This window comes from Canis lupus, chromosome 6, assembly GCF_048164855.1.
Source record: "Canis lupus baileyi chromosome 6, mCanLup2.hap1, whole genome shotgun sequence".
Classification (NCBI taxonomy): domain Eukaryota; kingdom Metazoa; phylum Chordata; class Mammalia; order Carnivora; family Canidae; genus Canis; species Canis lupus.
Window position 1 is genome coordinate 1,951,117 of NC_132843.1, and position 14,494 is coordinate 1,965,610.

Here is a 14,494-nt window from a genome sequence, read left to right on the forward strand (position 1 = left end):
AATGAGGAGTTTCTTGAAAAGTAGAGCTGTCCCAACAACCACAGAAAACCTTCATACTCGTGTTCAGGAAAAGCCTAGAATGCAAATAAGCCAAGATCCAGAAGACCTGGGCCACGTTCTGCTATGGCTATTAACTGTAGGCAGCTTTGGCGCTCATCTCCAGGCCTCAGGAAGCAAGAAGTGTTTTCTAGCGTAAGCGGTGCAGTTCCACAGTCGACAGGTAACTGGGACATCAAAGAGAGAAGCTGAGCAGTGCACATCTGTGATTTGAAAGGCTAAACTGAAAAGTTCTCTCAGACAACAGCAGTGAAAGCCAAACAAAGTTGAGAGCAAAGTGGAGACCTAATGTCTACTTAATAAAAGGTTCAAAAGATACAGACTAGAAGAAAAACAGAAAAATTAGTAACAGGAGAAAGTTTTGTTGAGAAGAAAACCTTTCAAAATTCTGAGAAATATAGAAAAAAATGTAAAACTGACTCTAGCAAGACTTCTGAATTTACAGTATACAATAAAATCTTACTGCCTCCCAAAGAGAAGAAACAGATTATCACCAAAAGAAAGATAAGCAAACATTAGATTTCTCATCTTAAACACTACACATCTGCTTAACAGAACAGTATCTGTAAATTTTTGAGGAATGGATTATGATTCTAGAATTCTATACCTAGAGAAACTACCACCTAAGTATACAAACAGAGACTTTTAAGTACCCAAAGAGTTAACATGAACCACTCATGCACCATTTCTGAGAGAAAAAACAAGCTACCACACGTTAGTACTTAGCTGCCCATCCTCTCCACCATTACGACATAAAATGACAGCTCAAGGAATTCAAGAGAAGGACAATAAGGACTACCAAATAAAACCCCAAAGCAACAACAAACTGCAATTATAGTCCATGAAATCAGAAAAATAAAATTAAGTCTAAGTAATATGGTTGTACTGCAGTTCTTCTCAAAAATCATTAAAATAAATATTTTTCTGGTAAATCTGCCCCTGGAAAAAGTCCAAATAATAGAATTGAGAAAGGGGGTACAGAAACAGACCAGAAGAATAAAAAAGTAAAGGGATGCTTTGTTCAACTTCATGCAAGTGCAGATGAGTGCCCCCATAACAGATTTTCACTCAGTTCAACTCTCCGGCAAGAGTACCATGTCACCCAGTACCCCCCATTACAAATCACCCAACCCTCACCTATTCTGCAGTCTGCACTCGGAGGCTGGCACACTGCAAATGCCCAATACATGGGAGCTGAATATTGTTTGTAAGGTAAAAAATGTCAAAGTGTGAGCATTCCCCTATATCATGACTAAGGATGGCCATCATCAAGTAGAAGAGATAACCTATGTGTATAATAATAGTTGAAAGACTTCGAAAAATGAGTTTTGTCACTTGAACCTTTATAAAGGAACAGTAAAGTGCTCAGTCCCTCTGACTTACCCTCTAAGGTACCAGTTCTCAAAATGTGGTCCTGGGGACCTCTAGGGGTCCCAGACACACTTGTGGAGAATTCTCATGGTCAAACCTATTTTCATGATAATACCAAACATTACTTTCCACTCTCATTGTCTCCTGAGTATATAGTTGCATTTGTCAGGTGCTACATAACATGGCTGATAGGGCAACAAGTTTAATACAGATACAGACACGAGAATCTAGCAGTCTTCTGTTAAGGCAATTAATTAAAAGAGATTTGAAAAACTGTAAATGCCATTCTTCTTGCTAAATTTTTGTTTGGGAAAAGTTACTTTTCATAAATATATATTACTGATGCTAACATGTACTGGGTTTATTATAGTAACTATTATTTCAAATGACCAAATTTATTTTTCAAATATCTCAGTTTTAATTTCTAATATGGTAAATATATAGAATTATGACCTATATAAAAAAGCTATCTGGTGTCCTTCATTATTTTTAGTGTAAAAGACCAAAAAGTTTTAGAACTAATGCTCTTAAGTCTCCAAGTGAACACTGACACAGGATAGTCATTAGGTAACTTTACTAGTGAGAGGTGTCTGTCTTTTTAAAGGTCACACATTTGAGTATAGTTCAATTTCTCCTCTCTCGGTTCCTTTATTTAGAAATAAATTATCATAGGCCATCCTTATTTGAAACAGAGGTCATTAGTTCTTAATGTCTGCTTCTGTGTGTCAATTATATAATTGGATGGAAGAAGTATTTTGAATAAAAGTAGTCTTATTCATTTAACATTCAACAAATATTTAGTATCCAGAGTAAATTTACAATGTTACTATAAAAATTAGAAATCCAATTTAGTGTTTACATAAAACTTTCCTCCTGTGAAAAATGTGTCATTGTTTAGAAATTCTGGGTATACTTAAGAAAAATTATAAATAACTAGTTACAAAGTGCACACAGCTTCCCATAGGCCATTAATGCATAATGGGCAACATACAAAAAATTTTCTTGGTAACATAGCTGTAGCTGTTGACTTATTTAACTGGTTCTTACAAAAACAATTCCCCATCTCTTGTATTCAACATTCAGACATACAGTTTAACAGTCACAGACTGGTATCCTGATCATACAATACATATATTCATCATTTCATGGTCAATTAACTCAAATAATATGCAGAAGGAAATACCTTAAGGATCTGAAAAATGTCTTCCTTCTCAAAAAGTACACGAGAATTACTTGTTCTAGGTCTTTTCCTGAGCGTTTTCCTACTAGATTTGGTTTTATTGAATAGATTTCTTACAAAGGTTTATATGCTAGAGTACAGTAAGATACCATGCAATCAATTCCTTACAAAATCAAGTATGTATAGAAAGGCAATGAATAATTAACCTCTATTCTCCTACAACTAACATTAACTGTTAGTATTTTATTTTAACATATAAATACTATTTTATTCCCCCAAAGAGTATAATATCAACCACTAATCAACCACTATCTTGAGGTTGGCATGTATCTTTCCAGTCTCTTTCAAATGTTTTATATGTATACATACTCCCTCAAAACCCAGGATTCCTTTATGTATTTGCTAACTTATAAAGAATACCATAGTGTCTGGGGTTAAATAGTATCCCCCCAAACTTCACGTCACCCAAAACCTGTGAGCGTTTCTTATTTGAAAACGGGGTCTTAATATAACCAAGATGAGATCATACTGGGTTAGGATGGACCCTAAATCCAATGATTGGTGTCCCAAGAAGAGGAGGAGAAGGGACACAGAAAGAGGCACTCACATGAGAGACCATGACACAACAGACACACAGAAGCTGCAAGCCAAGGACCCCAAGGACTGGCCACCAGAAACTAAGAAGAGGCGAGATCTATCCTCTAGGTCTTTCAGAGAGAGAATGGCCCTACTGATACATTGCTTTTGAACTTCTAACCACCAGAACTGTGATAATAAGTTTCTGTTTTTTAGCCACCCAGTTTGCAGTAAAGTTACGGCAGCCCTAGAAACTAGTACACCACAGGTATTTATTTGCATCTTATTTTTTTCCACTCAATTTATTCTTGTAACACCACTATGATGACGCATATAAGAAAATTAATATTTATCACATCTGCCAAATTCTGATAGTACTAATCATTTCCTAAAGTGAATACTTCTATGGTAATTAATAAATAGCTGATGCCCCAAGCCACTCCCCCAGAATCTCCTGGGGGTTCAGCAATTAATGTTCAGCAGACAATAAAGGGACCATGGTTGATACCCATTCTCACTGGCTGATTTTGGTACTATACTAGTTAAATATCTGAATATCACCTCTACTTCATTCCATCTAAGCACTAACTAGTGCCTGTTTTCTTGGGTCTACTCTTCTAACGGAAATTGGGATTATTTCCAGTTTTTCCTCCAGTAAGAACAATGTTACAATATGGATTCTTACCTTGACTACCCAAAATCTCACTATATGAAACTCAGAAACCAGGGATTCCATACTCTCCATACTTTCATACTCTGAACATTAATTATCTAAAGTCAGGAAGGAAATCATATAAATTTTAAAAAGAGAAATAATCTGTAAAATATCCGTTTTAAGCCACCCAGTTTTTTTATATGTATATTTTTTATTGCAGTTCTAATTGCTAACATATAGTATAATACCCAGTGCTCATTCCGTCAAGTGCCCCCCTTCAGTGCCCGGTCACCCAGTCACCCCATCAGCCCACCCACCTCCCCTTCTACTACTCCTTGTTCGTTTCCCAGAGTTAGGAGTCTCTCTTCTTTTGTCACCCTCTCTGATATTTCCCTCTCATTTTCTCTCCTTTCCCTTTAATCCCTTTCACTGTTTCTTATATTCCCCGTATGAGTGAAACCATATGTTTGTCCTCCGTACCCTCCAGTTCTATCCATGTCGAAGCAAATGGTGGGTATTCGTCCTTTCTGATGGCTGAGTAATATTCCATTATACATATAGACCACATCTGCTTTATCCATTCATCTTTCGATGGACACCGCGGCTCCTTCCACAGTTTGGCTATTGTGGACATTGCTGCTATGAACATTGGGGTGCAGGTGTCTTGGCTTTTCACTGCATCTGTATCTTTGGGGTAAATCCCCAGCAGCGGCTGCACCAGTTCACATTCCCACCAACAGTGCAGGAGGGTTCCCCTTTCTCCACATCCTCTCCCACATTTGTTGTTTCCTGTCTTAATTTTCCCCATTCTCACTGGTGTAAGGTGGTATCTCATTGTGGTTTTGGTTTGTATTTCCCTAATGGCCAGTGATGCGGAGCATTTTCTCATGCACTTGTTGGCCGTGTCTATGTCTTCTTTGGTGAAATATCTGTTCATGTCTTCTGCCCGTTTCATGATTGTTTCTGTGCTGTTGAGTTTAAGAAGTTCTTTATAGGTCTTGGATATCAGCCCTTTATCTGAGAGGTCATTTGCAGATATCTTCTTCCATTCTCTAGGTTGTCTTTTAGTTTTGTTGACTGTTTCTTTTGCTGTGCAGAAGCTTTTTATCTTGATTAAGTCCCAATAGTTCTTTTTGCTTTTGTTTCCCTTGCCTTCATAGCTGTATCTTGCAAGAAGTTGCTGTGGCCAAGTTCAAAAAGGGTGTTGCCTGTGTTCTCCTCTAGGATTTTGATGGATTCTTGTCTCACATTTAGATCTTTCACCCATTTTGAGTTTCTCTGTGTCTGGTGTAAGAGAGTGGTCTAGTTTCGTTCTTCTGCATGTGGATGTCCAATTTTCCCAGCACCATTTATTGAAGAGACTGTCCTTTTTCCAGTGGATAGTCTTTCCTGCTTTGTCGAATATTAGTTGACCATAGAGTTGAGGGCCCATTTCTGGGTTCTCTATTCTGTTCCATTGATCTATGTGTCTGTTTTTTGTGCCAGTACCACACTGTATTGACGATCACAGCTTTGTAGTACAACTTGAAATCCAACACTGTGATGCCCTCAGCTCTGGTTTTCTTTTTCAATATTCCCCTGGCTATTCAGGGTCTTTTTCTGGTTCCACACAAATCTTAAGATGATTTGTTCCAACTCTGTGAAGAAAGTCCATGGTATTTTGATAGGAATTGCACTGAACGTGTAAGTTGCCCTGGGTAGCAGTGATATTTTCACAATATTAATTCTTCCAATTCATGAGCATGGAATATTTTTCCATCTCTTTGTGTCTTCCTCAATTTCTCTCAGAAGTGTGCTATAGCTTTTACAGTATAGATCCCTTACCTCTTTGGATAGGTTTATTCCTAGGTATCTTATGCTTTTGGGTGCAATTGTAAATGGGATTGACTCCTTAATTTCTCTTTCTTCAGTCTCCTTGTTAGTGTATAGAAATGCCACTGATTTCTGGGCACTGATTTTGTATCCTGCCACATTGCTGAATTGCTGTACGAGTTCTAGCAATCTTGGGAAGGAGTCTTTTGGGTTTTCTAGGTACAGTATCATGTCATGTGCAAAGAGGGAGAGTTTGACTTCTCTGCCAATTTGAGTGCCTTTTATTTCTTTTTGTTGTCTGATTGCTAAAGCCATCCAGTTTTTAATACTTAATGACGTCATAAGCAAATCTCCAAGAGTTTGCTAGAAAACGAAACTGCAAGGTCACTGAATAGTTCTTTTTTAAAATAAGTGTAGGTTTGGGTCACTATTAAACTAAAAAGCACAGAACAACAGTGTTCATCACAGTAGCACAAGCCGCAAAGCCAGTATTTACGTTAAAATTAATTTTTAATAAAATTATAAATTCAATTCCTCGGTCACACTGGCTATATTACAAGTGCTACCATCTCAGACAGCACAGTTATCACAGAGGTCTCTGTCATCACAGGAAGTTCATGGAAGTTGAGTAGCCTCGAATGAAGAACACCACTGTATCCATCACCATTTTATCAAATGTTAATATCTTGCTTCTGAAGTCCTAAAGCCCTCTAGCCACTCCTCGCTGACCCTATTCTCTAAACTCTGGCAGCCGGAATTTGATGCTTCATTACCATGCAGATTTTTGAGATTCATTATCAATTCACACAGCTCTTTCATCCATTCTAGCTGTTCTACAGTAGTTCATTTATGGAATCAGCGATTTGCAATTTTTAATACTACCAACAATGCTATAGTGAACATTCTTTCAAATACGCTCTTGTGAATCTTTGAAAAAGTTCTTAGGATACGAAGCAGGAAATGGAATTGCTGGGAGGCAGAATATTTACTTCTGCAGGTTATTTGAGGAATGTAAAAGGCCAGATTCCCCTCAAAAGTAGTTCTGCTCATTTATACAGTATACGAGAGCCCTCTTTCTCTGGATCCTTACCAATTCTTTACAGCGCTTAGAATTCCTGCCAAACTGATGAGTGCAAAATATTGCAGTTAATTTAATTAGCATGACCTGACAAATCATCAGGTTGAACATCCTTTAAAAATGCTTGCTGGTGGTACACCTGGGTGGCTCAGTGGTTGAGTGTCTGCCTCCAGCTCAGGGTGTGATCCTAGAGTCCAGTGATTGAGTTCCACATTGGGCTCCCTGCAGGGAGCCTGCTTCTCCCTCTGCCTGTGTCTCTGCCTCTGTGTCTCTCATGAATAAATAAATAAAATGTTAAAAAAAAAATGCTTGCTGGTCATTCAGGTTTTGTATTTTCTTTTTCTATTACTTTGCGCATTTTTCTCTTGAATACTTTCTTTTTCTAACTGATTCTGCTAATTCATCTTCCTGCCTATGGCTTGTTTCCACCTTTATTAATCATGAAAATTTTTCATTTTAATGTAGTCAAATTTGTTAACATTTTAAGTCATGGTTTATATATTTATTCAGTATGATTTCAGGGATTGCAGTTGAGACTTGAACAATGTGGAAGTTAGGGGTACCCACCCCCACTACACAGTCAAAAATCCATCCAAAAGTCAAACTTTTGACTCCTGAAAAATATACTTAATGATAAGCCCACTAAGGAAGAGAAGATACAATCACAGTTGGTATTTACTGAAAACATCCATGTTTCAGTTAACCCACATAGTTCAAACCTATGTTTCTCAAGGGTCAACTGCAACTCTCACAAGAAAACTGTTGAGATTTTTGATCAAGAATGCACTGAACATAGTGATTAATTTGAAAGCAAAATTAAGAACTCTGTCACAGAGTCTTCCTATCCATGAACATGGTGTCTCTTTCCATTTATTAAGTCACATTTAATATCCTTAAGTAATTTTTGTCATAAAATGTTTACACTTCCTCTCTTACACTGATTCCCAAATTCATTGCAGTTTTACTGCCATTATAAAGAGTATTTCTAGATCACATTTTTGAAGATTTATTTATTTATTTGAGAGAGACAGGAGGGAAGAAGCGCACAGGGAGAGAATCTCAAGGAGACTCCCTGCTTAGCATGGACCTGGACAAGGGGCTCGATCTCACAACCCTGAGATCACAACTTGAGCCAAAATAAAGAGTAGGACACTTAACTGACTGAGCCACCCAGGCATCCCTCTAGATCATATTTTTGAAACGTCTTGTTACTGGTGTGTAGAAATTGTACTTGTTTTGTATATGGATCTTGGATTCAGAAGATTTGTTCAACTTTCCTAAGAGTTCTAATATTAGAGTTATTTTGAATTTCCTATGTAGTCAATCAAAACATCTATAAATATGGACATTTAGATTTCCTCTCTTTTCAAATTTAAATGACCTGCTTAGACTTCTGATAAAGTGCTGAAGAGGAGTAGTAATACAGAGCATCCTCTTCATTTTGGCTTTCAAGAAAATAGTTCTAAAATTCTCCAATCAAGTATAATGCTTTTAACTGTAGGTTTTGGGAGAAATTGTTAAGACAAGGAGTTTCTTTTCTACCTTTATTTTGTTGAGAATTTTGTTTATCATGAATATGTGTTGAATTTTATCAAATCCTTTTTCTGTACCTATTGAGATGACTGTATGATTTTTCTCTCTTAAGTTAATAAATTACACATTAAGAGATTTTCTAATATAGTTTTAAGGAACTTTCTTTTAAAAAAAAAAAGTTTTTATTTATTCACGAGAGACACAGAGAGAGAGGCAGAGACACAGGCAGAGGGAGAAGCAGGCTCCCTGCAGGGAGCCTGATATGGGACTCAATCCCAGGACTCTGAGATCATGACTTGAGCCAAAGGCAGACACTCAACCACTGAGCCACCCAGGCGTCCAGATATTTTCTAATATTAAACCATCCTCACATTTCTGGAATATTGTTATTTACATAAAAATGTTCTTTTTACTCTTTGCTTTATTTCATTCTACAATATTAGATTTACAAGGTTTATAATTACATTTGTGCCACTTACTAAATTTTTGCCTCTGAATTAAAAATCTACCTGTAATTTTCCTTTATCAAATTTCGGGATTTTTGGCATAAAGAGTATACTGGCCTCATAAAATGAATTGCAAAGACTTCCCTTTTTTACTACTCTCTAGATGAGCTTATATACAATCAGTGTTATTTCTTCCTTTAGTTTTCAGAAGAATTCATAGGTAAAAATCAGCTGGGACAGTAATCTTCTATTTAGAATGACTTCACATTACAAAATCAGTTCCTTTAAACAGGCTATTTTGATTTTTCTTTTTCCTTTCATGAGCTTTGGTTAAATTGTTTCTGGGAGTGGAGGAAATTTGTCCATTTAACACTTAAATTTTATAGCATAAAATTACTCATAGTATCCTCTGAACTTTTTTTAATATCTGTGGGATCTGTTCTGATTTCCTATAAATTCTCAGTGATAGACATGTGTAACTTTTTCTTGGTCATCTTTCTAGGGGTTTATATCTTAGAAATTTTCATATATTTCACTTATAGTAAAAATGTAGAAAGATTTAAAATCAAAGATCTAAGTTTCTACTTATAAAAAAAGAGCAAGTTAAAGCTTCAAGTAAGCAGAAGAAGGTAAATTAAAAGTAGAAATTAATGAAATAGAAGAAAACAGAGAAAAGCCAATGCAATCAAAAGTTGGTCCTTTGAGGGGCCCCCGGGTAGCTCAGTCGGTTAGCAGTCATCTCTTGGTTTTGGCTCAGGTCAAGATCCCAGGATCCTGAGATTAAGCCCCACATCAGGCTCCACACTCAGCAGGGAGTCTGCTTACCCCCCTCTCTGCCTCTCCCCCACTCATGCACTCCCTTCTCTCTAAAATAAATAACCTTTTTTAAAACTTGGTCCTTTCAAAAGATTTAAAGGACGCAGGACAGAAAAGGAAGAAAGAAGACAGGATGGAAGGATGGACCCCTAGTCAGTCAGAGGTAGAATAAGACAGAAATAATACATATTCCAAAGTTAAGAATGACAGCAATAATGTCTCTATGGCTAGCACAGATATAAAAAAGGTCAGGGAAAAAACAGTAAGTAAAAAAAAATTATGGACAACTTTACAGGAATAAATTCAAGACCCTAGAAGAAATGTACCAATTCCACGATAGACAAAAAAACTATCAAAGCTCAAAACTTAATCAAATATATATAAAAAGAGAATATATCATGGCCAAGTGCAGCTTATCCCAGGAATGTCAGATTGACTGAATATTCAAAACTTATTCATTATGATGCACTATACTGACAGACTGGAAAAAAATCCATGTGATTTAGAATATATAAAGAAGCCTTATAACTCAGTAATAAGACAAAAACCCAATTTTTTAAAAGGAAGTATGGCTATCGAAGGTAACAGAGGGCTATCCCTGTGGTCATGGAAATGTCTTGTATTTTGACTATGTCAATATCAATATCTTGGTTGTGATACTGTATTACTTACTGTTTTGCAATTACACTTGCCATTAAGGGAAATCAGGTGAAGGATACATGAATTCTATTTTTCTTAAAACTATAATTAACTTTTTAAAGTATAATTTTTAAAAATGGGAGAAATTTGGAAAGATACTTCACAAAAGATATATAAGTATATGAAAAGTACATGGAAAAATGCTCATCACCATTGGATATTAGGAAATGCTAATTCAAACCAAAAATCAGTATCAGAATCTATTTCGTGGACAATTAAATCCACATCTAATAATTCCATGTGGATAACTTTGGTAGAAACATTTACTTGTTCATTTTTACTACTACATATGCAAAGGAAAAAAATAAAAATAAGCAGAGATCAACAAGAAAGCCAAATTCTGAAGGGAAAAAAATCTGTTTAAATACCTGAACTTGAAATGTCATCTGGAATACCCTGAAATCCTTATGAAACTGAGTCTGGGGGATCCCTGAGTGGCGCAGCGGTTTAGCGCCTGCCTTTGGCCCAGGGTGCGATCCTGGAGACTCAAGATCGAATCCCACATCGGGCTCCCAGTGCATGGAGCCTGCTTCTCCCTCTGCCTGTGTCTCTGCCTCTCTCTCTCTCTCTCTCTCTCTCTCTGTGACTATCATAAATAAATTTTAAAAAATATTAAAAAAAAAAAAAAAAAGAAACTGAGTCTGAATGTGGATAGAACTTACTGCCTTCCTTATCTTACCATCCCTGTTTTGGTAGTCAAGAAATTTTAATTTTAATTCAAACTCCTTTGCTAATTTTAATTATAAATATAATAAGGATACCAAAGAAGTATAGAAAATGATATAATAAAAAGTGTATCCATCTTTGAGTTTTGTCAAATCTTAACATGTCATATTTGCTTCAAAGTTCTTTTTGGTAGTTACTTCCTGTTTTGCTTTCCATGCTGTTGAAGCAAATACAACACTACAGACCTAGGTGAAGCCGCAGTGTACCCTTCCCCATTTTCACCCCCCTGTCTTGCTCTCTAGATGTAGCCAGCACCCTGTTAGAGTCTGCATGCCCTAAACATTTTTTAATATCAACAAGGTTGCTGGATGACCATTAATAAGCATGTCCTCTTTGTGCATGTCCTTCCTATAGAGCCCTGGAGTGGAACTGTGAACTCAGGGCTGGACACAACTTCAGTTTTATCACTGTCTTGTCAAGCTAAACACACACCTGACCTTGATTCAGCAATTCTACCCTAGGTGTATACTCAAGAGAATGAGTGTGTATGTCTGCCAATGTACAGATGCAAAAATGGACACAGCAACTTTATCAAAAATAGTCCTAAAGTGGGAAAAAAAGAAAATATCTACCACCAAGAGAATGAATAAATTTACTGTGGCATATTCATACACTGGAATAGCACCTAATAATACAAAAGAACCAAATAATGATGCAATAACGCAGGTAAAACTCAGCAACACTCTGATGGGTAAAAGAAGCCAAAAAAATAGAGAGCACATCATAATTCAAGGAGAGAGAAAAACTAATCTGTTGGGAGGAAAGTCAGAATAGTAGTTCACTGATTGGTTGTGGGGTACTGGCCAGGAAAAGGCATTTCTGTTATGCTAGAAGTGTTCAATAACTTGATGTGGGTGGCAGCAACACAGGTATACACATATGTAAAACTCCTAAGTACCTTCAAAATTTGTGCACATTTTATATTTCAACTTAAATATTTTTAAAAATTTTATTGGTTTTTCTTATTAAAGATAAATGCTATAAAAAATGAGACAACCCATACAAATTCTTTCTTGCTGGTGGTATTTTACTAAACACAAGAATCAAGAAATTTTTATGTTTTATCCTCTTTTTACAGTGTCAAGATTCCTTAAATCTTAATTGAAGCGATGGTTACACCATGTAAGAGACAAAAAAAAAAGTTTTAATGGAACATCATCAGAGAAGAATAAACATGCTACAAAAACCCTACTGAAGACAAGGAAAAAAAAGAAAAAAGAAAGAAAAGAAAAAAGAAAAGAAAAGAAAGAAAAGAAAAGAAAAGAAAAGAAAGAAAAGAAAAGAAAAGAAAAGAGTATTTGTACCCTATTAAGAGTGAAAGCCCTAACTCCTCTTCCACTAGATCCCCACAGCAGAATGAATGGAAGAGCCCCCAGAGAAACTGATCCCTCCAAAAGAAAAGTCGATAGTAGAGTGCCCAGAAAAACAGACCACCTAGAGTAAATTAAAGCAAGTCAGTCCTGCCCACAAACAAAACTTACAATCAACTTTTCAGTGCCTTACTTCTAAATATAAACAAACACTGGTCACCAAACATTTGAGTAAAGCCTCCAACACTGCTAAAGACAGAAGTCAAAGAAGAAAATGAAACTAAGAAACTATGTAACTCATTTTAATACATTTACAGGGAGTCCTCAGTTCTGTTGAAGTACCGGAGCTGATTTAGTGTGATTGGTTCGTGAATAAAAAACTGGGCAATTGAATGGACGCCTGGGTGGCTCAGTGGTAACCATCTGCCTTCAGCTCAGGGCGTGATCCCAGGGTCCTGGGATCGAGTCCCATATCCAGCTTCCCGCAGGGAGCCTGCTTCTCCCTCTGCGTCTCTCAGGAATAAATAAATAAAATCTTTAAAACAAACAAACAAAACTGGGTAATTGTGTGCTATGGAAAAACCAAAACTTGAACAAGAAAGGAAATGCCATTATCATACATTACATAGCTGAACTAAGAATACTAGTTAATTATAATCATGAAGATGCTGAGTTCTCAAGCTAAAAATGATAATAAAATGGAAGGAGAGGAAAAGTCTATGTGCAGAGAGGGGGCTGGGAACCCAGAGGGAACAAGCATGATGTGCAGGAAAGAGAGTGAATAATGACTTATTTTCCATTTTAGGAAGAGAACAGTGAATATCTAAATCTGAAAAATCATGAAATAACAAGATAAGCACGTTATTTAGAAACATGGCCAGAGTCAAAAGCATCGATCTTTGGGGTGTGGGAATCAGGTGTAGGGTAGACACAGGATGTATCATGTTGCATTAAAACCCAACACTTCTGTATAAGTTCTAAAATTATGTACATGTGTTAGGGCCCCTGACTGGCTCAGTCAATAGTGTGTGACTCTTCAATCTCAGGGTTGTGAGTTTTGAGCCCCACCGTCCAGGGTAGAGATGACTTAAAAATAAAATCTTTTTAAAAACCTCCCCCAAAAAACTATATACATATGTTACTTTGACACAAAGAAAATACAAAGAGGAAGATAAAAATCAGTTTGGGGTTGGAACTCACCCACAGAACTAAAATTGAAAGAGTTAAATTATGTTACTGATTTCCAAAAACAGAAGACCATTCATTTCCCAGCTGCCTTCTCTCTGTTCCCTATTGCTTCCCTTACTCTGTATACAAGAGGCAAGCCTATTTGACAGTTTCTTTCAAACTAAAAAGGGGAAACAAAACAGAGAAGAAAAATTAACTCAGTGGCAGCAAAAACATTCGCCTTGATAACTAAAGAAACCGTTTTGATTGAGTTTTTAACAGTGGCTAATATTCGAAAAAAAGCACTTCATAAATCTGAAGAAAGGCACACCATTCCTGAGCCAGGTTCCTGCGGAAACATCCACAAGAAGGAAAAGAAGAAAGAAATGCTAAGGCTGCAGTAAAGCTTGGCAGAAAGACCTGCCTGTTAAGAAACTCTAAAACTCTAAGCAAAGCAATGGTAACTTACCACTTCATGAATGGATCTATTAAAGCCATCGTCTTCTGTAAGGATCAATAATATTATAAGGGCCATATACACGTGGTGTGAATTTCTTTCTTCGACATGATACAGAATCTCAAGAATTGGTAAAACCTATCAAATAGAAATTTTAATTTACTATTTCAATTACTTCATCATAAGACCAATGTTTTCAACCTTTATGCTTTCATTATGTACTCTGTTTTAATTTCATAGTTATAAGTTTCTTTAAAGGAAAAAGAAAACCACACAGACCAGCTTATGCCTGAAAGTACTTTTCCGGTGTGTAGCTCTGATACCAGTAGAGGAAACAATTACCCCGTACGACGGTCTGCCACCACGTAAAGACAGGATCTGCAGAGACCACGTAGGCCAACATGGGACACTGAAGAGAGGCAGGTCTGCCTCGGGCTAGCAGGAACTTACACATCAGGTATTCTTACAAACACTAATGTGTCAAACACTAATGTGTCTTAATAGGAAAGATTATAGAACAAAATTATTAATAAAATCAGATCAGCCTAGTAAGTATCCTACCAAAATCCCATTTTCTAATCATAGTCTTAAAAAATATTACAGAAGAAAGG

General features: G+C 36.6%; 1 protein-coding gene across 4 annotated transcripts in view; it reads right to left on the bottom strand.

The window, feature by feature from the left end:
* Positions 1–14,494, bottom strand: part of DYM (dymeclin) — a 342,875-nt gene that overhangs the window by 182,611 nt on the left and 145,770 nt on the right. For all 4 annotated transcript variants that reach the window (XM_072828553.1, XM_072828551.1, XM_072828554.1 and 1 more), the window contains one exon: positions 13,896–14,021. In XM_072828553.1, the coding sequence (XP_072684654.1) occupies positions 13,896–14,021 (126 nt within the window). The remainder of the gene's footprint in view (positions 1–13,895; positions 14,022–14,494) is intronic.